Below are 24,894 nucleotides of genomic sequence, written 5' to 3'. Positions count from 1 at the left end.
AGTCTGAGTTCAAGTCACTGAGAAGATTCTGCTGAAATCCATTTCAACTCCTTTGGCACAAAGCATGCAGGCGGAAATATTTCCTTGGCAGTTAACTAACATTTCTCTTGCCCCTGGTACCGTGGCTGATTCAAATCTGTGCAGTTCCTATAATTACACCCCACCCTCTCCAAACCCAAAGGACACATGAAATGAAGAAATGACAGGAAAAAGGCCACAAGTCACAATAATTACTATCATTTGTTCTGTTATTCCCTTGCTTTCTGGCTCAGTGTTTGAGGCTTGACGTTAATTTGCTTGTATAACTAAAGGTGTTTCCTCTGCTTGTTTATACTAGCTATGATTTCTAAACATCCTTGGAATTATTTGCCATAATGTCTCTCCTCATCATGATATTACTTCAATTTGAGCCACTTATAGATAGTGCTTCTTTCTATTTTGGAAGAGAAACTGCTGGGAGCCAGAAAAATATGTGTTTGTTTGCCTTTCTATTTTTGGTTTGAAATTGCTGGAAGCCAGTAGGTGGGTTTTTATTTTCTGTTTTAAGATTTTATTTTCAAACTAAAACAAATATTATGTATGAGGATTGGCACGTATCTTAAATTACTGGTTTTAGTAACAGGAAAAAGTTCTGTTAGAAATTCTTCTGAAGTGTGGCTCTATTTCTGGAAATCCTTTCTTGCTCACTTCAACAGTGTCTTGTATCCTCTCCCATTTCACTGAATGATTCTTTCATACGCAGAGGGGTGAGTTTTATAGGAACTGTGCTGGGACTAAAAAGTTGGTGTGTCGTCTTTCATCTTGTACACTGCACTGAGTCTTTCATCATCCAGCCAAAGGAAAATCATGTAAGGAGTTGACTATTTGTTGTGTATGCCAAATTAAGTCACCTGAACTGTCATCTAAATGGATAACTGCTAATTTTGTTTGTCTTTGGAAAATAAACCCTAGAATCTGCTGTTGGACTGCACATATTTTGCTCTCCAAAAGGAAAAACTGCAATTCACTATAGAATCTCCAGTATGAGATCCCATCCTGCTCGGGAGAGTGGGCATATTAGCTAATTAGAATTCTCAGAAAACACCGGGGAATAGCTCAGCCAAATTTAAATCAAAATCTTATAGATTTCTTTCAAAGTAAACCCCAAAACAAATGAAAAGCGCCGCCCCCCGTTTTACTTGTTTATTCTCTATTAATTTCCTAAACCCCTCCCCCTCTCCCCTAAACTCCAAACCACATCCATGAGTTTTATTCTGTTTATTTCTTACAAAAGCTTGGATAACTTTGAATTAGTGTTCTTTAGCACTGATTGACTTCTAAATCGGTAAAATCAGGTCACATAACATAGCATTATCTTTGGAAAAGATCTTTTTTGAGGGGGTGGGTAGAGTGGGAAGGGTAAAGTTAGCAGGTCAAAAGTGTATTAAGACATCTTTTTTTACTCTACTGCCCAGACTTATGTTATATGAAAATATAATGCAGAACTTAAGTAAACAGAACTTTCTCTTTTTACAGCTTTCCCACTAAACTTTGAAACCATTCATGGAAGCTGATGGCAACGCTCTTGTAAGTATAATTGAAGTTATGCCAGAGTTACTGGTCAGCTGAAGAGGCATGTTGAGGTTCTGTCCTTGTAATCACAGAAAACTGTGGATAACAGCAATATCAATAAATATCAATATCAATAAATATCAATATCAATAAAGGACATTGTAGAGAGGTTGGTGCTGGTCTCTTCTCACAGGTAATTAGTGATAGAAAAAGGGAATAGCTTCAAGCTGCAGCAGGGTAGGTTTAGGCTGGACATTAGGAAAAAATTCTTCACAGAAAGAGTGGCCAGACATTGGAATGGGCTGCCCAGGGAGGTGGTGGAGTCACCATCCCTGGATGTGTTTAAGATTCATTTAGATGTGGTGTTAAGGAATACGGTGTAAGGGAGAACTTTGTAGAGTGGAGTTGGTTGGACTCGATGAGCCCAAGGGTCTTTTCCAACCTAAATGATCCTATGATTCTATGATCTAAACAAGGTGTTGCTTATGGGCAGGCTAAAGCTACCACAGGCTGCCCTGGTTCTACTCTAAGGGTGAAATGAAGTCTATTGTGTGGGCCTGATGCCACTTTCGAGTCCTACCCTTCAACAGATGAGAAAGCAGTAACTTAGGACTCATAAACTTAGCAAAGGATTTTTTTAGCCACACACCTATCTAAACCTTGAGAAGCTTGAGGAAAATACAGCTCTGTAGAAGATGAACTATTGATTATATCAGCCTTTGGTGCTTTCTCAGACTCACGCATTGTGACATGAGACATGAAGCCTGGTCTTTAGTATTAGCCCAGCGCCGCTGCTTTTGCTTGTAGAATGATTTTTTTCTTTCCCCCTAAACAGCCTCATACCCTCATTTCGTCCAATTTTTTTTTCTCCGGGAGAGTCTGCAGGCTGCAAGTCCCTCAGTCTCTAGGCAGAACCATCCCCTGGGGTGATCCTCAACTGCTCCTGGCAGCTCCCCAAGGGGATGCTGCCCACCCTAGTTTGGTTGCCGGCAATGATTGCTCAAGGCTACCCATTTGGAAGAGAGGGTGGAAACATGTAGCCTCCATGATATATATTTGCAAATCCTTGCTGTCAGGCAAGGACAAGGTAAGGGGAGCCACAAGGGTGTGGGCCTGAGGAAGCTCTAGCAGCTGCTAATGAGTGTGAATAGCTGCCCTTGACCTAGGGTGCCTGGAGTCTTTGATGAAGCTGCCTCTGTTTAGGGAGGGTCAAGCACCCTTTAACTGTGCTCTGGAGGGACCTACCTAAGATCTAGACCCAGAGGGTGGAAAACAGACCCATCAGTTTGTGCATCAGGGTGTGAAGGAGTGCAGTAAGGGGCCCTCAGTTGAAACTGTGCTGCTGTAACAGTCATAAGTCTGGTGGTAACAGGGCAGTTTCCCCAACATACGTCGCAGCAGCTGTCCCTGCCAGGGCAGAAGCTTCCACGCAGACTGAGCTTGAGATGGTGGGTGCAGGCCTCCAAGTCCCAGGCTGCAAAAATTCTTGAGACCTCTCTCTGAGGCCAGGAGAGATGTTCCTCTGCCCTGCAGGAGGTGTGCCATCTTGGAGGAGCTGTGCTGCCAAGTGGAGGAGATACAGGAGAAAGTAAACAGGCTGTGCAGCATCAGAAAAGGTGAAAGGGAGATAGGGTCTTCTCTGAGACACAACAGCTTGAAGACCCTCAGTCCCCACCTGCAATGGAGAAGTAGGTAGTGTCTACCCCCACTGTCAAAGTAAGCAAAACCTCTGGAGAAGGGGAAGGATGGAAGTCGATGACTTCTAGTACCAAAAGGAAGACTCCTGCCCCACCTAAGAACTTGCAGCTGCAAAATAGGTTGACTGCCCTCAAAATTGAAGAGGAGCCAGATATACCTACTGCCAAAGGACCTCGTTCACCTAACTGTAAACCATACAAGGCTACCAGTAAGAAATGGTGTGTTGTCGCAATGAGCAACACCCTGCTGCTGGGGACACAGGCACTCATCTGTATGCCTGACCAACTGTCTAGAGCAGTTTGCTGCCTGGCAAGGGTCAGGATCCAGGATGTTGTGGAGGGACAGCCAAAGCTTGTCCAGGCATCTGACTTCTACCACCTGCTGTTATTCCACATGAGCACAAATGATACTGCTGGGGAAATCAGTATACGCTGGGTTTGCCCAGCTGGAAAGCATCTTTGCAGAAAAGGACCTGGGAGTCTTGGTGGACATCAAGTTGAACATGAGCCAACGATGTGTCCTTACTGCAAAGAAGGCAAATTGTATCCTTGGCTGCATTACACAAAGTATTGCCAGCAGGTCAAGGGGAGGTGATCTTTCCCCTTTATTCAGTGCTGGTGAAGCTACACCTGGAGCACTGTCCAGTTCTGGGTTCCTCAGTACAAGAGAGACATGGACATACTGGAGGGAGTCTAATGAAGAGCCATATAAGGATGATTAAGGGACTGGAACATCTAATATATGAGGAAAGGCTGCATGAGCCGGGACTGTTTATCTTGGAGAACAGGCTCAGGGGGATCTTATTAATGCGTTTAAATACCTGAAGGGAGGGTGCCAAGAAGACAGAGCTGTGCTCTTTACAGTGGTTCCCAGTGACAGGACCAGAGGCAATGGTCACAAACTGAAACACAGGAGGTTCCCTTTGAACATCAGGAAACACTTTTTTATTGTGAGGGTGACCGAGCGCTGGCACAGGTTGCCCAGGGGTGCTGTCGATAAATATCTCCATCCTTGGAGATATTCAAAAGCTGCCTGGACATGGTCCTGGACAACAGGCTGTAGGTGTCCTTGTTTGAGTGGGGCGGTTGGACTAGATGACCACCAGAAGTCCCTTCCAGCCTCAACAATACTGTGATTCTGTGGAAAAAGGGGACCTCTAAACTGACAGAAGTCTGTCACTGAACTTGTCACTCCTCTCATAGGTTTTTGCTCACTGGTGGAGGCTGCCTGGCACAGAAGTTCAGCCATGCTCAGCCCTCAGGTCTCAGTAAACTGATGAGTAAACCAAAACCTGCCAAAAAAGATTAAAACCTACCCTGTATTGCCAGCCTTGCACAAAAATGACGACCCTCCTAAAGTTGCAAGTAACTGTAACATTTTGCATTTATTTCAGAGCTTTCTGAGGATTATTGCTCTTGGATTTTCCCTGGTAACAACAAGAGCTAGAAATAGATCAGATTTTTTTGGTTATTTTTTCAGTTGAACCTGTGATAATGAAATAAGTCATTTGTCATCACGAAATTGAGCTTTGTAAAAAAACATCCACCATGTCTGCATAGTAAAATCATGACATTTGGTTCAGTTTCAGATTGTTCCAGTGACTATGTGTGGTAGTTACAGTATATTCACATCTGAAACTGCTGTTATGCCCCCGGTCAGTACCATTGGTTTTACTGGTAATAACTCTGCCTTCCACAGTATTGTCTTTGTTCTCTGCTAGTGTTAATGTGTCCTATTAGGGGTGAAACTTAAAAGCATCTTAATCAATGTTCACCCAGGCTCACTGAAATGAAAGATTGTTGACTCTCATAAGCCAGTTTTTAGAGGAGGAAATTCTATTTAACTTCTTGAGGAAAGGTTTGCCACTGGAAACTTGCTAAAGTTCTGTGTTCTTGTGGAAAACTGAATCCAAATCTGGCTGGTGAGGCATTTTATGACTTTTTAGATTCATTTAAATATAGGTTTTCTATTGGTTTAAGATGAACGCCATTTCAATGAAAACTGTTTGTTTATTTCATAAAATATCTGACTCCAAATGCTGCTGCTTTGGAGAAAGAGGTTGTTTTTGTTTATTCATAAATCAACAAAATTTGTGAAGACAATTTTGTGAATAACACCAGATTTCATTGCCGCAGTCTAGGTCTCGGGCAGAGCAAAACAGATATTTTTTATAAAATTATGCTGGGCTTCTGAACAGCACTAAAAACATTTAAAATTGCTGCATTCCAGGCTTAGGATTAATTTGTTGAAAATTTACCTCAGCTTTCAGGAATACTGGGAAAGAAAACCAGAAATGCATCTTATTTCATGAAATCTCACTCAGCGATGATTTTATTACAGATTTATCACTGATTTTATCCAGGCAAGCTAAACACAGTCCTGTTCCCCAGTCCACAGGGCTGGGGAAACCGCCCTTCCTTCCCCCATTAATTTCCCAACTCCTCCCATAAAATATGAAGAGATGGGGATTCATCACCCTTGTCAACTTGTAGCAGGATACCATCGTTGCAGCTGAATAAGAAATGCACATTTGTAAATTCTTTTTGTTACTCCCAGCTCTTACTAGGTAATCGATTTCTTCCTCAGCCTGTATATAAAGGGGGCCCTAACAGATGATTTACATTATATGGATATTAACCCTTTCTTTAAAGATGAGCCACAGACCATGTTATTTTGCTTTAGATGATCAATAAGGTTAGTGGAAAGATCTCTCCTTCTTCCTTGGTTGTTTACAGAGAGCCACATCCTGTCTCAGCATCGCCCTTATGGTTGCACGAGTTTATGTTAAAGATGAAATGACCCCACTGTAGCATCATGGCAAAGATGTGACGTTGCCCCACTACCTAGTTTATGTGCAAAGAGAGCTGCTTCATATTTGTTTTTCTTAATACCACTTTGGATAGCTCTGAAGGAAGGTAATTAGTGTGACTGCATGACCCATTGGTTCATTGAGGCTGTGTGTTATTTCCATGTGTCCTAAATAGGGCATTGCTTTCTTTGGAATGAAGACACGAAGGGCGGCCTGTGTAGGATGGGGAAATTGCAGAGCCTCCGATAGAGATGATGTGTTTTCTCATTGCTTTTCTTTGTCTGTTGTCATGGAGAATAGTCTGAGAGAGAGAAAGGCAGTGGTAGAATTAAAAAAAAAAAAAAAAGAAAAAAGGAAAAAAGAATACATGATGATTAAGCAGGAGTCTGGGATTATTCATTCCTGGTAAAGCCTCCCACAGGTGTGTTGTTCAGGTCATCTCAAATAGGCACCAGATAAGCACACGACTGCGATATGCAGTTCTGCAGTCTGATACGTGCTGCAAAGATCACTGGTTGGAGAAAGTTCTAGCTCTTGTAAATGCTGGTGGCAGTGGCCTCTTCTATTACTGTTTCCAGATGGTGTAGCTTTACTCATCTTAAATTCGCCTGTGAGAAGAGCCATCAAATCCTTCAAGAAAAACATGAAATAGAGTTTTGTTTTCCTGAAAAGGCGGCTGGCTAGGCAGAGGGGCTGCATTAGAGATGTTCATAGCGTAGCTCTGCAGTGGATCAGGTAGCTACTGGCTTTGCATAGCAACGTCGTGGCCCAGCATATTAAATCATACGTCACCTTATCCAGCATTTGTCATCCAGAGGCTTCAAAACCTTCCTAAAAATAGAAAAAGGTGAATGCTTTTATTCCCATGCTGGAGATGGAAAAGTGGAGGCAAAGAGAAGTCAACTGCTTTGTCCACAATTGCACGACCAACCAGCCTGTCTGGGGAGAATTTACTCCAAAAGCCAGACCTTGCCTTTCTAATGACCTCTTTTTTGGTTGTGGTCTTCTGGTTTAGTTTCATTTTCTATGTGTTTATGTGGGACGGACAATATGGACTGCAAAAGAGTAAATATAATTCACTTGTGTTACTTTTGCAGTGACTAAAACTCTCATATATGGCCTGGCAAACTTCTGTCATATTTATGTTTTATGGTTTGGATAATCTGCCAGGTTTGTGTGATTGTTTTTTTTTTTTTATTTTTTTTGTTTTTTAAGACATATTATGAAAATCTTACATAGTGCGAAATACATTCTCTGCACTAAATTAAAAAAGAGGAGGGGAAAATCCAATTTTTTTTCTTTTTCAGGATTTCTTAGAACGAGCTAAATGACAATCAGACCCCTGGCATGTATCTTTAATCTCCCCACGTTTGCAAATCCCCCTCAAGGGGTGTAACGAAGCATTAAAACGTTGTAGTCCAACTTCTATTTTTTAACTTCTGAACAACACAGAATACAATTCAGGCAAACACATAGCAAAGTAGAAGCTGCCTGTGGGTGTGAAACAGGAAGCACTAGTAGATAGACTCATGTATAATAGAGTTACGTTTGCTCTTGCTCAACTAAGATATACATCAATTTTAATTAACACGTTTTATGCTTCAGCTACTAACGTCCCTTCAGCAGTGAGTGGGTTATGTGTTTCCATCCTGCATATACCACCAGCATCACCACCGCGTCCTTCTCTAGCTTCCCCCTCCCCTTTCTACACAAATGTTGCAACACAATCTGAAATTTCCTCTTTTCTTTCCTTCCTGCATTTCTTACAGGTTCCCTTGCGTCAGAAGACAAAAAAGAAAAGTCAAGGTAATGAGAGATTGTTTTTTCTTTTCTCTTCTGTGTTCCTCTTTTGTTATTTTCTTAGTATGTCTTATTCTTGGGAGGGTGAGGATTTTATACTGCTACTCAGCTGGTGGAAGGCTGCTTTTTAACTCCACTCATTCTTGCACCGATTCTGAGAAAACAAATGACAACGGGCTGTTCCTTTGGACTAAATCCTTGTGGTATGTTAATTGAATCAAAGCTGGAAATCAATGAGGTAGAATCAGCTGCCTGCACATACGCACACACTAGCGGTTTTCATGTACTTGGCATAATAGTTTTCTCTAGCTGACTTAAATAGATGTATTCTTTTCAGTGCAGCTGTGTGAAGGGAAATATATGCATGCTTCTCTTAAAAGGATAAAAAATTATTTTTAATTTACAAAAACTTGTATATGGTTATCTTAGCATTAGTTAGTGTCTGCGTTATCTATAGCTTACTATTTTGTTTCTGCACATCAGAATGCCTTTCAAATGAGTGTGTCACTGTCACAGCCATTATAAAACTGAGCGACTTCTAAGTATATTTTAAGATATGCTTGGATGACTTGCTGAGATTGCTAAGTAAGGTTGATTTCTTTAATTGGCAGCAGCATCTTTCCTGGTAATGCACTTTCAAACAAGCAGAACACTGTATTTTTAATGGCACAGGGTTCTTTATAATGAGCCGACGGAGGATATCGTGTAAGGAGCTGGGGCAAGCCGATTGCCAAGGATGGCTCTACAAAAAGAAGGAAAAAGGAGCTTTCATTGGCAACAAATGGAAAAAGTTCTGGTGTGTGCTGAAGGAGTCATCGCTGTATTGGTACAGCAGTCAGCTGGTGAGTACAGCGTCCACCCAGCTCCGGGTGCCGGACAAACAGTATCTGCTGGGACCGAGGGAAGGGGAGCTGGGGGTCACAATTTAGATGCACCCCGGAGATGTACCAACAACTGGGTTTGTTTCTCAGCCCTGACATTTCTTGTAATTTGGGAAGCGTCTATGTGAATGTGAAACATGCAGAAAACTGTGCATTTTCTAGCTCAGCAAGTACTTGTGAAATGTTAACTTGCTGTCTGGTCTGCCCTTTAAAGAGCTGCTCTTTGCAGGCACTGGTGGCATTTGAATTTGGGAAAGGTTTTCCTGGGTTGGGCAATTTGCAGACACTTGCTACCAAGCCTCAAAACAGAAACGCTTCTTCTAATTAGTTTGATTTTCAGAAGTCTCTCACTAGCTTCTCTCTCCATCCCCTTTCACACTAAGATTAATCTGTTTATTTGTTTGTGGTTTTTTTTTTTAATTTCATCTCTTTTTCCTTTCTATCCCCCACCCCCCACCTCCCCCCACCCCTCCCCCGCCCCAGTTGGCACTGGCAGGGTTGCAGATATGAACACTATTAGTCGGTGATATGTTTACTGCTGGTCTTGCTGATGTCTCATCCAGAGCATTGTATTTAAAGGTTCTCACATTCTGCTGATTTTTAACTTCCTGCTCTGATGAGTTGACCCTAAAAGTCAAATCTGCAGGAGGACGCAGTGTTTCAAATTCAAGGTCCAGCTTTCTATTCAGAGGATGAGCTTTCTTCAGGACAGCCGGTATAGATAGCATTTCCCTTCTAGCCGATCCAGCCCAAGTAGCCTACTGCACTTACAGTGCGAGTGGGAAATAGTCTGAGACAAAGAACAGCAGGTCCTGAATTCCTGAAATCCATTGAAGAAACCAGAAATTAAAAGCTGTAAAAGGTTGGGGCGAGAGGGAAAGATGTAATGAGAAATACAGAGCAAGCCTTTTAATGAAAGGTTATGGCTGAGTTCAAAAAAGCAGTGAGTTCTAGGGAACAGCTGGTTTTATTCCTGGCTGTTTGTTACAGCTTGGCAGAGAGGGTGTCTTGCCCATCCTAGGAAGATTGCGACATAACATATTCTCTTCACTTTGCTCTCTTGCGCTGCTACCTCTAAAAAAAAACCAAACTCCTATCACGTTCAAATGATGGACTGTCAGAGCCCAGAATTGGGATGTGCAGAACATTAGGGGACGCAAGCAACAACATAGATGGAAACTCAAATTCTTCCATGTGGAATTGTGGATGGGCATCAGGTTTCCTAAATACAAATGGGCTGCTCTGGAAGTCAGCATGTCACAGGCTCAGGAAAGGGTGAAAGATTAAAGAAACCTTTATTAATTCTTAGAGCATTTAAAGAAATTAAATGCAATCTGGGTTGTTTCCACTTTTTTATTTATATTGCAGTGATCTCCATTTAAATTCTTGCTAACTGTTTCAGGGAACAAATGGAATAGTTTAAACCATAAAAAAAACCCCTCAAACCCTAAACAAAACTTTACTCATGTAAAGAGCATTTCACATTCTCCCTTCAGTTGTGGGTATAGTGTTGGGGTTTTTTAAACAGAATAAAAACTTTGGCTGACATTTGAAGATGGTACTAGCTATTCTTTTTTGGGGGAAAAGTGAAAACACCTCTGCTGATCTTGCACTGTTGTTTTTTGTGGTGTTGTGGTAGTCTGATTTAGCTTCCTCTCAAGACCAAGTCAAATACCTGCATGAGAGAAAGAGAAAAAAAAGAAATAGGAAAAGTATAATAAATAAATAAAAGGCTTTATTTTCCCAATGCTTACAATATCTCTGCTTGAAAGACATGGCCTGGCAGATAGACTCATCAGCAGCATTAATACCCTGCAAATCCTTATTAACATCAGATGTTCTAATCACTGCTTGCAGCTGTACTTCTAGCCAAGCAGTGTTAAGAAAGGTGAGCTGGCTGGCTGATGTGCCTTTTAGACTTGGGAACTGTCGGAAAGGAATTATTCTGAGGAGTAATTAAGCTGGGGAGGAAATAAAACAAAGCAAGATAAGGTAAAGTTTGCCTTCCGGGAAGAGAGGAGGGGGGAGGTGCAAAGTCCTCCACTTCCTTTAGTTGTTGTGGCCTCACTGAATTCCACTCTTGGGATCCAGAGAAGCCACAGTCATGCTGATCCCAGTGCTACTTGGACAGCATTTGTCATTTGGGTGAACTCATCCTTTTAGTCTATGCCTGCTTTTCGGCTGTCACTGACTGCCCCAAAATGAACAAGGCTGAAGAATGGGTGGCATCCTCATTCCGACTTATATCATACGCTCTAAAGAGCTCATGCAGCTTCAAAATACTGTTGGCTTATGTCAGCCCTGACTTCTCACCTATCACAGTTCTTGTAAAGATGCTAGCTGGTAGCACCTCTTTGCTTTCAACTTCTGCTGACTCTCACACACTATTTTACGTTAAAAATCTGAGGTTTCTTTGGACAACTTAAAGTGCAGCCTCTGCATAACCGTAGATTCAGGCAATGTTTGCAGAATGGCAGTAACTACAGGGTGTGGGAAGGAGAGGAGGTGTCCTTTGCTAAGGTCTGCTTACTTAAATTGATGAGACTTAAATATGACCAGAGCCATGCTCAGGGTTATATCTGAGATGATCTCGACCTGCTGTGTTTTCACCGGTATTTTCACCTCTAGATTGATGAAGCAGAAATAGCAGGGACATAATCACTGGCTTGTTTGATATTTCTTTTACTTCTGTATCTGGTCCATCTTTAATACTGCCTGTGCTTCCACTGCTTTCAGTAGAGTTAATCCTTAGTCCCAACAGGGCACCCAAGGCGACGATCTTAAATTCATAGTTGTGTTGAAAGAGGAGGACCCCTCCTCCTCTTGTCCGCAAGGCTTCCCATGACAGGCTCTCTTTGAGGCTGAAGTGAAAGATGGTGGTGGAGGAGCAGGCCTGAGGTCAAAGGAACTGGGACATGCTGGTTGCCTGTAGCTCTGCCTGACCACTTTCGTTCTTGTGAGAAATGAACGTGTTTCCTTCAAGGCTGTGTGGAAACCGCAGTCAACCAGACACTGGCAACTGTAGCATAGCAACGGGGTGCTGGACCTAACCTTTTTTTCTAATGGAAATGGAGAAAGTAGGGAGTGGGTGGAATTTGTACAGGAACGTGCTTTGTCCTGGATTTGGGTAGGTAACCTCAGCTGACATTGTGTTCTCGGTGAAGTCTGTCCTTGGGCATCTCCAAAGCTCTGGATGTTTCTGTTGCTCTGATTTAATTTGCCTTCAAGCTACTCTTGTTCTGGGTCTTTCACATGAGGCAGATCAGGGGAGGTGATACAGGACATTTGTGGTGATATTTGCAGACGGTAGTTCCTTCAATTTGACATAAAATATGTTGTGAAAGCCACAGCTCAAAAGAGAACAAAATAATAAAATACTGAGAAGGGTCAGCAACAGCAGATTAGACGCCGTGAGAGTCAAGCTTCTCCTTTACTGAAAGAAAACCAGAGCACATAGGCAAATCCAAATTAGCTTTTGACTGGCTAGCTGAGGTACTGAGACTGGTGGAGTTAGGGTCCCGGTGGTCTCAGCAGGCTTGGGTAGACTGCCCTGAAAACTCTTCCCATGTACGCTTGCTCTTTCTACAAAACATGGATACCACTTGAGGCAGATAGATAAACTTTTTTTGGAGCATGGAAGCACCCCCAGTCTGAGGAGGGGAAGCTGTTTGGACTAGGAAGAAACAAAGAAGGGTTGGTTTGCAATGGAAACATAGAAAATGTCAGAGAATGGATCTGAGCAGTCAGACTTTCTGTGTGCATTCAGGAATACCAGACTCCTTGGACAACCGCTCTTTGTTAGCGTTTGGTTCCCTCTTTCGAGTGGGAGGGAGCTCTCTGTAGGGCGCTGCCGTGAAGACGAGTGTTTAAAGAGGACAGTGTGTGATCCTGCCTGCCCCTTCAGCAGTTTTAGTTCTCACACGGAAACCCCGGAGGGAACCAGTACTCCTGCATAGGAAGAGGGGTGGAGGGGGAAGATCGTCACGCGTAATCCCAGGCTCCTGGATCCTTGCGCTCATTGCGACTGTGTTGGATAGTGTTGGCTGGAAAGGGACAGAGGACTAAATGGTCTAAAGGTCTTGTGGGCCTTAAGGATAGCTCGGCTGGTTTTTCAAGTAGAGTTGAAATACAGTTTTGCAGGATGTGTTAACAACGGTTGTCATGGGGATTCGGCTGAAAAGAAATATAAATATAAAATGAAAGGGTTGCAGGCTGTGATCTACTGTCACTGTTTATCTTTGATTTTTTTTTTTTTCCCCATTCACTGCATTTAAATTGGTCCTCACTTCAACAGCTTTGCCAGGAGCTGTATAATTGCAGTCTTTTAAAAGAGAAACCTTTCACCTTTGAGTTATAGTAGCTGCTTACGAGAATGATAAAAAGTCATTGATGTCGTCTGACTGCGCTGAGGGCTTTGGGGACCTGTGGTCCAATATCTTACACAAATTATTCACAGTTCTATAGGTTGCCTCACTGGTGTACTTGTCAGAGAGAAAAAAGACTAAAAAGTCTTGAGGACTGAACCGCTCCTCCAACATCCACAGGGTCTTCTGGGGCAGCGCTGAAACGCTGTGATGAAGCCACGAGAAGTACCTTGAATTGCAGATTGCAGATGTTCCACAATAACTAGATACTTTCACTTTACAGCACTATATTTTAAAATTCTTCTGTGACACTTTCTGCATTCACTTTAAATACTGAAAAATGTCTCTCAAATCATTTACTAAATCTTTTAAAGCCACAAAATATAGACAAGGTATTGAGGCAAGCTAAAAAGGACATTAGCCTCTTTCAGTGAATTCATGCATTATTTTTTCATAAATATTCTTTAATTTTTTTGAGTGAAAAGCTTTTTCTGTGAAAAAATGGTTACTTTCTTTTTTGCCCCAAGCATTTGCAAAGACTGTTATTATTATTGAAATTATTTTCCGGCAATTTGGCATACCAAAAAGTGCAGATTTATATGTGTTAGGCTAACCTGCATAAAACCCACAAGAGATAACAGCTTAGTCCTTTAAACATCCTGATTAAATAGGAAACACATCAAGGTTCTTTTAATTTGAGGTTTTTGGGGCTATTTTACAACTTCGCAGTAAAATCTGAAGGAAGTTTGAGTGAAATGTGTGAGTTAAATAATAACATGTTTAAAGATAACATTTTGGAGAAAAGAAAACATTTAGAACTTCTATACATGTTTAATATTTTAAAATGTCATTTTTATTCCAAGATTGACCAAAAAGATGACTTCCACATGTTCTGTTCATAGTGTTTATTTGGAATTCTATTTGCTGATTGATTGTAATAATGCTCATAAGGTTTTACTGTTATGATTTGGTTTCCTTTTTTCCCTTTCTTTTTTCTAATTATGGAAGTACATACCCATCAAACCCCTCTTTTCTGTTATATAGGTGGCACATCTGAGATGTGTACCAATAGTGCATTAAAACAAAAAATTGACACCGTTATCCTTCTTCCTTTCACTCATACATAAAATGAAACATTAAACTTTTCTTATAAATGAAAAAATGTGAAATCACTGACAGAATTAATATAAAACCTGAATGCATTGAACATAATCTTTTGCCAACTGCAACATGTCAAATACCGCATAAGAAGCCTGAAGATTTCTCTGTTGTAAAACTGGTAAATGTAAATTACTGAAATCAAAGCCTACAGACCTACTTTCATTCGCAATTTAGAGAGTACTCCTCTAATTTACATACTCATTGGATATGTCAGTAGTTCAAGTTCCACCTCTGCATGAGTGGGAGCACCCCAGGTGAGTGCCCCCACACTGGCTTACAGGGTGCTGGTAATTCACTAGTCCAATACAAAATCCGAATGCTCAAATGTTTGTGTAAGTTGACAGTAGAGGCAGTGACTTACCTAATGGACTTAGTTGCATGGTCTTAATCTCCTCATCAGTGCTTGTGCAGCACCCTGAGCAATTTATGGGCTGCAACCTAGACCAATGGCTACCGCGCCAATAGATAAAGCGGGCTGAGCTGTGATTGCATTCGTAACACATAAGGCCAACCTGCCCCAGACCCTAGTCACCCACTCACTCACCTGATGGCTTACCTAGCTCAGGCCATGGATTTGTTGGTGTGTGGGTGGGAGGGTACCTGGGTATATTTCTTCACATGGGATCTTCTGGATCTCTTTTTTTTTTTTTTTTAACTCTGTTTATTGATTCATACTACAGAGAAACAACTGGCATTGTATATATTTCTCATCCAGAAGTGTGCATAATGATGGCCTTGATACCTCATGAACTGCTTTTTTGAGGTTGGTCTCTGGTGTTCTTAGACTGGTCTTGGGAACCAAACAGGAATGCTAGTGTTTTCACTGCACCTGGTCTAGTAAGTGACCACTATTTTTGGCACAGAAGTGCAGGGTAGTACATTCTCTATCTTTAGTACAATGCAGCCCATGAATAGAGCTCCTCCTTTACTCAGTCCTACTCATTCACTCATCCCTATATACTTGGTGTAGTATGGATCTGGTATGGAAATACTAGCTTAAGGTGTAAAAAATTGATTGAAATACAGATAAAAAAAAAAAGATTTTTAAAAAAATCTTGTCACTTTTTTTCTTTAGTTAATTGCTATTTTATCTCAAAGAGTTTAGTCTCACTAAATTCCAAACCTGTGGAACGGAAAAAAAGATCCCCAAGCCAGGCTCTAAACAATTTTGACAGATACAACTATAATCAGAGAAAGTTAAAAATCCACAATAGCAAATAAGCATTTCTTGGTACAAATGAAGCCACGTTGCAAAATCAAAGGTTTTTTTCAGCCCAGATGCTGATATTGTGTCTTCTGTCCTGAAACAAAATAACAAATAAATCCCCCCTTCCCTTCCCTTCCCTTCCCTTCCCTTCCCTTCCCTTCCCTTCCCTTCCCTTCCCTTCCCTTCCCTTCCCTTCCCTTCCCTTCCCTTCCCTTCCCTTCCCTTCCCTTCCCTTCCCTTCCCTTCCCTTCCCTTCCCTTCCCTTCCCTTCCCTTCCCTTCCCTTCCCTTCCCTTCCCTTCCCTTCCCTTCCCTTCCCTCTCCCTCTCCCTCTCCCTCTCCCTCTCCCTCTCCCTCTCCCTCTCCCTCTCCCTCTCCCTCTCCCTCTCCCTCTCCCTCTCCCTCTCCCTCTCCCTCTCCCTCTCCCTCTCCCTCTCCCTCTCCCTCTCCCTTTCTTTTCCTTTCTTCCCACTCCCCCTTTATTCTTTTGGTCCTGGAGCAGGCAAAGCTATTTACTGGTGAAAATGCAAAATATAAACCTCTCATATGGATATTTAATACATGTAAACTGCGAAATGATGGTTATGCCATGATTTATCGTATATCAAAGAACAGATAGGCAGAGGTGCAGGGAAGACATCCACTGAAATATCCATTCTGTATCCGTATTTCGGTTCTCAGAGATTCGTACTTCCAAGCATTAAAGCTCAAAGACTTGTCTCGATGAACATCTTTTTATAGTCTCTTCATATTCATGCATAATGCGACTTGAGATGCTGTCAGTCATCTTCATTTATCTTCTGTCTTTGTAATTGTTGTGTGTATTTTACCTGCTTTAACTGAATGTACGTTTTCAGAATGTTAATGTGCCCAGGTCTGAGGGCTGGGAGCAACAAAAAAGTGATTCAGGAATGAACACTTTCTGCATTTTGGAAAGTACAGTTTTTCCTGACACTATATGCTACAGACTTTTGCCTACGTTATTGCTCCCGTTAGGAGGAGTCTTTTCTTATTGCGGCTGATCGGGTGAACGTAGGTAGATGTAGTAAAGGAAGATGTTTCAGCTGCAGGCAGCAAGAGCAGGGATTTGAGGCTAACCGGTCACTTCAGTTTCGCTGGTGCCACTCTCTGAGGCAGAGCCCAGCTGACCCGGAACAGAGGCGCCAATGCTCTGTAAACCCTCACACCCAGAAAGGGGTGACTGCATCTAAACAGTGTACTGTAAATGTCTGCCTGGCTTTTGCTACCTCCTGTGCCACACCTGCAAAGTTCTGGGAGGAGCGATAGCTGAGTAGCCAAAGCCATCTGAGGCTGGTTTGCAGTGTTTAACAACAGAGCTCAGCTGCGTGGGACCATCCCCTTGGACCATTTCATCTCCTGGCATGGGAGCAGCCCATATTGCCTCTGCCTTGCTCACGTACAGGCCTATATAGGTGACCCTATGGAACAGCCCATGACCCTACAAAATGGTCCATGTTGCACTTACCCAGGGGAGACCCTCCTCCATCTGTACCTAGGATCATTTTGGGTCACTTCTGAATTCCTGTCCCTATAGACATGTATTTTTCAAATATCCATAGATCACTATGGGTGGTGCTGTTGCACATCTGTGTAACACACAAGCATGCTGTATAATGGAACAAACGCTCCTTTGAGATTGTATATAACATCCAGACCTGAATGGATGATATAACCCTTACTCGTCCTCTTTTATGTCATCCCTCTCTTTTGAGAAGCTTCTGCTTTTAGAGCTGAGGTTCAGTAGGCTCGTTTTCTGTGGTCTATGCACAAAGCCTGGCTGGTCTCTTTGTCAAAAGAATTTATATGATCACTGATGGCTGCAAAGGAATTGGGTTCATCCACCTTCACGCTGTTTTCAATCCTGGTTCGATCCAAACCTAAATTTTGCCCTTAACAATTTCAGACTCTGAACTAGACTTTTGACTTAACCATGGATCTTAGATAAGGGTGCTCGGATACAAACGCTTCGAGGCGAGGAGGATAAGCAATCTATCTCAGCACTATTGTAGGAGTTGAGGATCCTTCCACTTTCAGGCACTTTGCTGTTTGGAAGCATACAACAAATCCTGTGCTCACGCTCTGCTACTTGCAGACAGGAGTGGTGGCTTTCTAGCATCCAGGACTTGCACAAATAGTAGCCGGTATAAGAATATTTCTTGTTCACAACTGTCAGCCAAAACATCGGGTGTTCATCTGTCCCCATGGTGATAAGCATATATTTTCACATTACAAAAAGCTGTCAAAAACAAGCACTTGCACATTAAATATCACTGAGCATTGGAGTTTGGTAGTTCACCATTTGGTTGATGTGGTGATTTTAATTTTTTTTTAATTTATTTATTTCAGGCTGAAAAAGCAGAAGGATTCATCAGACTTCCAGACTTCAGTGTGGACCGAGCAATTGAATGCAAAAAAAAGCAGTAAGTTTATCTCTTGCTCCCAGTTTTGCATGATTTTTACTACGTTGCAAGGAATTGAATCTCAGTAGTGCCTGACAATGAAGCTGTGGGGAGCTCTTCTGTGTTGTATAAATAATGAGATATCAACTGAGCTACTGAAAGAAAACCATATTGCAAAAATATTTTTGAAAATTCTCTGTCAGATGTGGTCTGTTAAAACTACAAATAAAAAAGTCGATCAGTATGTCAAATGCTTTTTTTTTTTTCTTCTCTCTGTTCACTGATTACGAGTAAGTTGTAGTCTATCTTAGATACCTTCTCTTATGTGGGGAGGTCAACAGTGGTGCAAGTAATGCTGCTTCCCTCTGACTTGAGATTATTCTTTAGGCTGCTGTGGAGCAACTTTGTTTAGCAGGGTGTAAATTTCAAAATATTCCCTTCAAACTCCATATGCAGTACTGACTTCCAGCTGCTTTTGAGTACACTTCAAAGGTTTGGAGGGGTGTTGCTGCTGTTCAAAGTTATAAAGCTCAGCATGGTTTTTATTCTGTCCCTCAAGAGAAAGCCTTCATTCTTCTGTTTGGATCTCACGCAGACATTAGCTGTAGGTGTTCCTGAGACTAACCGTGGGCTTGACTCCTCCAAAGAAAGAGGGCAGTTAATTTGAATATGGGGAGCTCCATTTTGTTTTCTCAGAGGAAAGATTGAGTCACACAGTACAGGACCACGAGAAAATGTTGCCCTTCGCTTCTGCAGCTGTTGGCCTTCAATGACTGTGAGGAAAACACATGCTCATCACTTATTTGGGGTGGGGTAAATTGGGATAACTTTGAGGAGTGACCGGGGCTGCTGGGCCCCAGTCAAATAGCATGTGCTTCCACGGGACAGTCAGTCACCTAATGAGGAACAAAAGAGGGAAGCCACACAGCCTCAGGATCGGAGACTGTGTTTTAGGAAAAAAAAAACCCACTCTAAAAAGTCTTACTGATGGGTATTCAACTAAAGCATAGTCTGGGGCTGAGATCAACAAGGGAGTCAGGGAACTATCCCAATTTTCTTTGTTTCACCTGCCTAGGTGCCTCTTTGGTGCTTCCTAAAACTTGTCTTGGAAAACACAGTGACAAGTCAGTCCCTGATCACCCGCTGCATGCTGCTTGTGATTTTATGGAATCACAGAATGGTTCGCGTTGGAAGGGACCTTAAAGATCATCTAGTTCCAACCCCCTGCCATGGGCAGGGACACCTCCCACTAGACCAGGCTGCTCAAAGCCCCATCCAACCTGGCCTTGAACACTTCCAGGGATGGGGCATCCACAGCTTCCCTGGGCAACCTGTTCCAGTGCCTCAGCACCCTCACATGTTACTGTATTATATCTCCCTTCTCTTAACAACCAGTTTTCCATGCTGCAGGGTCTTAGCCTGATTAATCACTCATGGAAGCTGTTCCATACCGTGGGTCACCCCTGGTGCTTTCTCTGAACATTTTCCAGGTTCACTATGCTCTTCTGAGCTGGGGGAAGCAAAGCTGGACCCACTATTTGAGATGTGGGCACACAACTGAATTATGTAATGGCATAATGAAGGTCTTTGTTTTATTCTTCATTCTTTCCTTTTTAGTTCTGTAGTTTATACCCTCTGAATTATGCGTGGCCTAGGAAATGAGCTAAAAATAGACTGGAGTTTTAAGAAAAGAGCTATGTGGATGGATAAGCTGGTCTGGATTAATATAGTGGAGTGAATAAATATTTTAAATAATTCATTCAGCCATTTTTTCTTTTCTTATGTAAACTAGTTTTCTTCATATCTCTTCTATTTTTCTTTTCTTACAGTGCTATTAAGATCAGCCACCCACAGATCAAGACATTTTATTTTGCGGCAGAAAATGTTCTGGAAATGAACACGTAAGTAGGAGCGACTGGACATGTTTCATCCTGTCTCACGCCTGAGAACACCCTTTGAAAGTTCATTCTCTCACTGTCAAGCAGTTGTTGACAAAGTTATTCGGGGAATTACTGAATCTATTTTGTTTTCTGGTCATTGTAGAGGGGGAAAATACTGGTATTTGTTCACTAATGACAGTTGAAATCAGAATCGCATTATTAATCTGATTTTGATGCTGATCTTCCCAACATTTGCTGGTATAAATCCCTTTCCATTAGAGAGGCGCAGGGGTTTGATAGCAAGTTCATCACTTTGGGAGAAGTGAGGAAAGAAAGGAAAGAGAGAGAAAAGCTTAATATAGTTTTGTCTCAGAGCTCATCTAGGACTGGAATATAATACTATCTGCTTTCAGAGTACCGTATCAGTTAACAAGAAGGGTTAAAGAGATAGAACGGTTTCTTTAACGTAAGTAAACATTTACTTCACTGCCAAACTATGATGCAGTTAAATGATCCTCATGACAGATCAGAAATTTTCTTTCCAAAAATGTCCATAAGAACAATACATTCATGCAGTTTTTAATGCAAGAAGTAAAAATGGATATGAAATGGCCATTTTAGAAACCACTGAGGTATCAGAAGTAGATATTACTTGCTATTGATCCAGTTTTGTCTGATACAGATACTTCTCATGTCTTCTTCGTCTTTTCACTTCAGATTGCAGTCTGTTCACAATGCCATTGCGTTAAATGGCCAAATACCGGATACAAAGCAGTGCAATTATAAAGGGAAGAGAGCTCCTATGGTAGTCAGGTCAGGATTTTAAACATGGCTCTGCTGGTGACCTTTGTGAGATTCTTCACAGGGCATTGACTGTTCTTTCCCTCTATAAACAGGAGACCTCATTCATATTTACCACAACAGAAAGGGATAGAGCTTGAGAAGAATGTGTGTGACCTTCCGAAAGGGCTATAGATACAGAATTGTACGTTACTACAATAGTGTACATACGTTTATATTCATAAATCTGTAATCTATAGATGCATGCAAGTAAATATAGATGGAAAGAACATGTTGCCCTTTGCAACTTGGAGCAGGACAGAGCATACTGGTGGGGAGATAACCATACGTTTCTGTATTGCTGCGTTTCCTACCAGAGCTCCTGAATGGAGTGAGAAATTCTTAAGGCAGATGTGCTGAGGATGACTGAGAATGAGGGACTGCTGGACAGGAATATTTCTGTAGAGAGTGTTACCCTGGTTGAAAGAGAAGAGAGGGAAGGATGTGGGGAGAAAGAAAAGGAAAATTAGAGCTAATGGAGGATGTTAGTGAGTGCTAACAGCCAGTTTGGAGCCCAGCTGGAAATTCTCAGTGTTTTAATGACACTTTTGAAATGTTTAGTCTCATGTGAGTGATTCAAATCTATGCAGGTGTCCCAACTCTTATGCCTCCAGAATGATTTTCTTCAAACTCCACTTCTCAAGTAAATTTAATTTTGGCTTAAAGCTAAGTAGCCTAGTGTTAGAGCAGCTTGTACTATACTGCACTAATACTAAGTCCTCACTGTTGTAACTGATGATGTTTTCCTTGGCAAAGTATAAAATACATGCATTTAATACATAAAGTACATGCATACTCACGCATATGTCAAAACAGACTAAAAGACATCTGTTCTCTTGGCTGCAGTCCCATAAATACATACGCATGTGAGTGGTTCCACTGAACTCACCGGGGCATTTGCGTGTGTCGAGTTACTGGTGTGCATTAATGCTTGACAGATCATGACCTTTCATAACTCTTCATGCGTATATATCTATTAAATCAACAGTGGATTTATAAATGCGGTCATTTGCTTCATTAATTTAGCATGTATTTGCCATTGTCGTGCACACATGAAAAGTAAATGCGTGCTGGCTAGCTGCATGCCTTTGCTAGGCCTCTTGCACATGGTTACTGGTGATCTGTCTGACCTTGTGGTTAATTAAGTCCTGTATTTTTAGCAAACCTTTACTTTTGTTTATATTTTTTTTTATTTAAAATATCATTCAGCTACAAGTAGCTGTTAGAAGAAAGTCAATAATCCACTCTTACAGAAATGACACTTTGTTTTCTTGAATTGTTATGTGGCTCTATTGTTCACACCGCAGCCCAAAAATCCAATTACTTTGACACTGATCTTACTAGCAAATTTACCGTTGCTTCAGTAGGATCAAGATCCGATACAATGTTCTTTCACAGTTATGAATCTTCATTCCTGCCCTTCAAACATTTCCTATTTAGGCCTTGAGTTTTAATCTGAAAGGCTTGAGATTTTTCCGTTGGTAGTTTCTTAAAACCTGGATAGATCTGAATGACCTACAGGCAAGCGCAATACACAGGAAGTATATCCAGGGATTGTTTCTAGCACTAGAAAAATGCAGCCACCTAGGAAGAGAAATGAAAAAAACCCTGTTAATAGCTTAAAGCAGCACAGGAAGTGGGACTTAGTAAAAACAAAAGTATATTGGGAGTTAAAGAAAACAGTATGTAATGGTCAGAAAGTCTAGTTTTAAATGGCTTAGGTTCTTAGACTGTGCTACAGTAGCTTTGACCAGGGCAGCTGACATCATCTTCTACGGCTCCTGTGCCTTTTGCTTCATCTCAGGTGAAAGATGACACCACAACAGCAGGACTAAGCCACTGACGTTGTGTTATAGCACACATACTTTTCCTTCAGCTTCCATGAATGCAACTCCTCGGTCATCAGTAGTGCTTTTTTCAGGATCAGGGAAAGATATCACAGGTAACTAGTCCTGCTTACGAGGGGGAATATTAGTATTCAGGAAACTGGTGCCTTTCTAGAGGATGCTCTAAGAAATAGAAGGGAACTTTGATATTTGATCTTCAGGTTAATGAAAATTAATGTAGTAACATAGAACACATTTGAAAGGGGCAAAACTCCATCCAAACAGCATGGCAGTATCCGTAACTCTGTATTCCCTCTGTTTCAAATGCAGGTGGCTAAGCAAGCTGGGGATGGCTGTAGACCCTCAGGCACCCAATGGGAAGAATGAGGATGGTATGCTCCTAACGGTGGTTTCAGTGTGTAACTACATCATGTTCTTCACAGTTTCTGCTTGGCCAAATTTTTGTTAGCTATTTTCTTCCTGTTAAATTGTCAACTTGGGTCTGTCTACCAACTTAGGTCAGAGAAACCACACTGACACAGGGCAGAGTAATCACAGAAAAAGAAATAATGGTGAGAAACTGTGCTGCTGAGAGACACTGGGTGATCTTGTGAGAGGTGTGTAACTGCTTTTGGTTGCTGGCTTGCTAAGCCTATCAAGTGTGAAGAGGAGCAGCTGTGCTATGCTGGGTTTTGAGTGGGTAAAGTATATTACAGGAGTAATGATACAGTCGAGAGTTTGCTAGCTTGGAAACATCTTGTGCAGTGGAGACCTGTACTGTCTCCTCCATTTCTGGGGGTTTCAACAACATCAGTGTTGGTGAGGTGGGGGTGGCAGTGGTGTACTGAAGCCTACAATTTCCTCCAGAGCCAAGCACAAGTGTTCATTGTGGAACGAGTAATTTTAAAAGTTCCTTAGAAATCTATTGTTTTAATTTGTGCCCTGACCTCAAAGAACTTTTTGATACGCGGCTGCTTGCACTTGAATCACAAATCTGGGTAGAGCAAGTCACCTGTTAGAGTGCTTGGAAAAGCTGCTGGTGAGGACAGGCGTGATGGGAGCTGGTTTAGAACAAGAAGTGCTGTAGGTAGGGTTATATTAGCAAGCCAAGGATGGACTCGGACCTGAGGAATATGTATAATCTTCTGGGTTTTTGACCCTCCATTTTTAGAGCATTGGTACCCACTGCTTTTTTTAGAACTGCTCAGATTGTGGAGGAGCTGGAAACTGGTATTTGTAGTAGAATGAACACTTAGGTGATGCAGCCTGTTTTGTCTAAGCACTGAAATGCTCCTCCCTGCATCCCTTCTGCTGTTTCCCAGAATAAGGTCGTAGTTCATGTCCAGGCTTTGGACACGTAACACCATTATTGTCTAGTCTGATCTGGCTCTGTTTATACTCTGGCTCTATTTATACTCTGCCATTAGAAGGAACTTTGGGGCTGGTAAACATATATACCACTGATTTCCGGAGGTTCACCAGGTCTCATCAATTTCTTTGTTTTCAATTCATGGTTCCTCATTATTTCTTGTCAGGAAACTTGTTAATTTCCATACCCCCAAATTCCTCCAAAATGCCTGTGTCCTCTTTGAACCCAATGTTGTATCAAACCAGTCTGAGATGATTAGGATAAAAGGCTATATTGAGTATTAGGCTGTGCAGCAAGAACTGCGTGGTAAATGTGCTTGGCGATGAAGTGTCCAAACATGTTGCCCGTGTTTTCCCAAAGGAGGAGTTTGATGGAATGTGAGGTTGGTTGAAATGCTATACATGAGAACAAATTATTTTTTTATAGCCTCAAATTATGTCATATAGATCGTGTTGGCTGAGTCGAGAATTATAAAACAATTCAAAATGAGCCAGCCCACTAACCTTAATTTAGAAAAAATGACAGAAAGATAAAAAACAATCCACTCAATAACGTAGCAGCAGGTTATCTAGTTACCCTGAAATAAACATAATATAGCCAAGATTTCTTCAGCTTCTGAAGCTGGTGGCCCATTTCCCCTTCAGAAAAAGGCACTCTGATCCTGGTGTCAAACACCTACTCGTCTTTCCGCGTGTGTTTTGTCACAGGTGCTCCAGCAGCTGCCTTAAGCGTGGGTTCAGCACCCCACTGACACGCATGGGTGGACGTGCCCTTGCAGAGGCAGTGCTGTGCTTCAGAAAAATGCTGTCATTACCCACAGTCACGTCTGTTCCTGCTGACCTGGTTCTCCCCTCTGTGTCACACACCATAACTCTTCGGGAGGGTCTTGGCTCTTGTTATGGCAGTTCTTGTATATTCGTGTACTTTCTATGCATTTTAACACCCCTCCCATTTGCCTATTTACAGTATCAGAAACAGCTGCTGATTCTTTTTCAGTCCTGTGTGCCCAAAAGGGGAGCAGTAGGAACAATAAGCTCTTTACTAAGAGTTATTCAAGAAGGCATTAATAGAGCCTTAGAATTTGATATA

The 24,894-nt window shown here is 41.9% G+C and overlaps 1 protein-coding gene across 5 annotated transcripts in view; it reads left to right on the top strand.

The window, feature by feature from the left end:
• Positions 1-7,461: 7,461 nt before the first annotated feature.
• Positions 7,462-24,894, top strand: part of IPCEF1 (interaction protein for cytohesin exchange factors 1) — a 38,867-nt gene continuing 21,434 nt past the window's right edge. For 2 of the 5 annotated variants that reach the window (XM_074580457.1, XM_074580456.1), the window contains exons 1-6: positions 7,462-7,683; positions 7,828-7,864; positions 8,531-8,700; positions 17,838-17,911; positions 19,720-19,791; positions 22,767-22,828. In XM_074580457.1, the coding sequence (XP_074436558.1) occupies positions 7,588-7,683; positions 7,828-7,864; positions 8,531-8,700; positions 17,838-17,911; positions 19,720-19,791; positions 22,767-22,828 (511 nt within the window). In that variant the 5' untranslated portion in view covers positions 7,462-7,587. The other 3 variants (XM_074580458.1, XM_074580460.1, XM_074580459.1) reach the window with 3 other exon arrangements.

This window comes from Larus michahellis, chromosome 3, assembly GCF_964199755.1.
Source record: "Larus michahellis chromosome 3, bLarMic1.1, whole genome shotgun sequence".
NCBI classification, from domain to species: domain Eukaryota; kingdom Metazoa; phylum Chordata; class Aves; order Charadriiformes; family Laridae; genus Larus; species Larus michahellis.
This window is presented reverse-complemented; position numbering and strand designations above follow the sequence as displayed.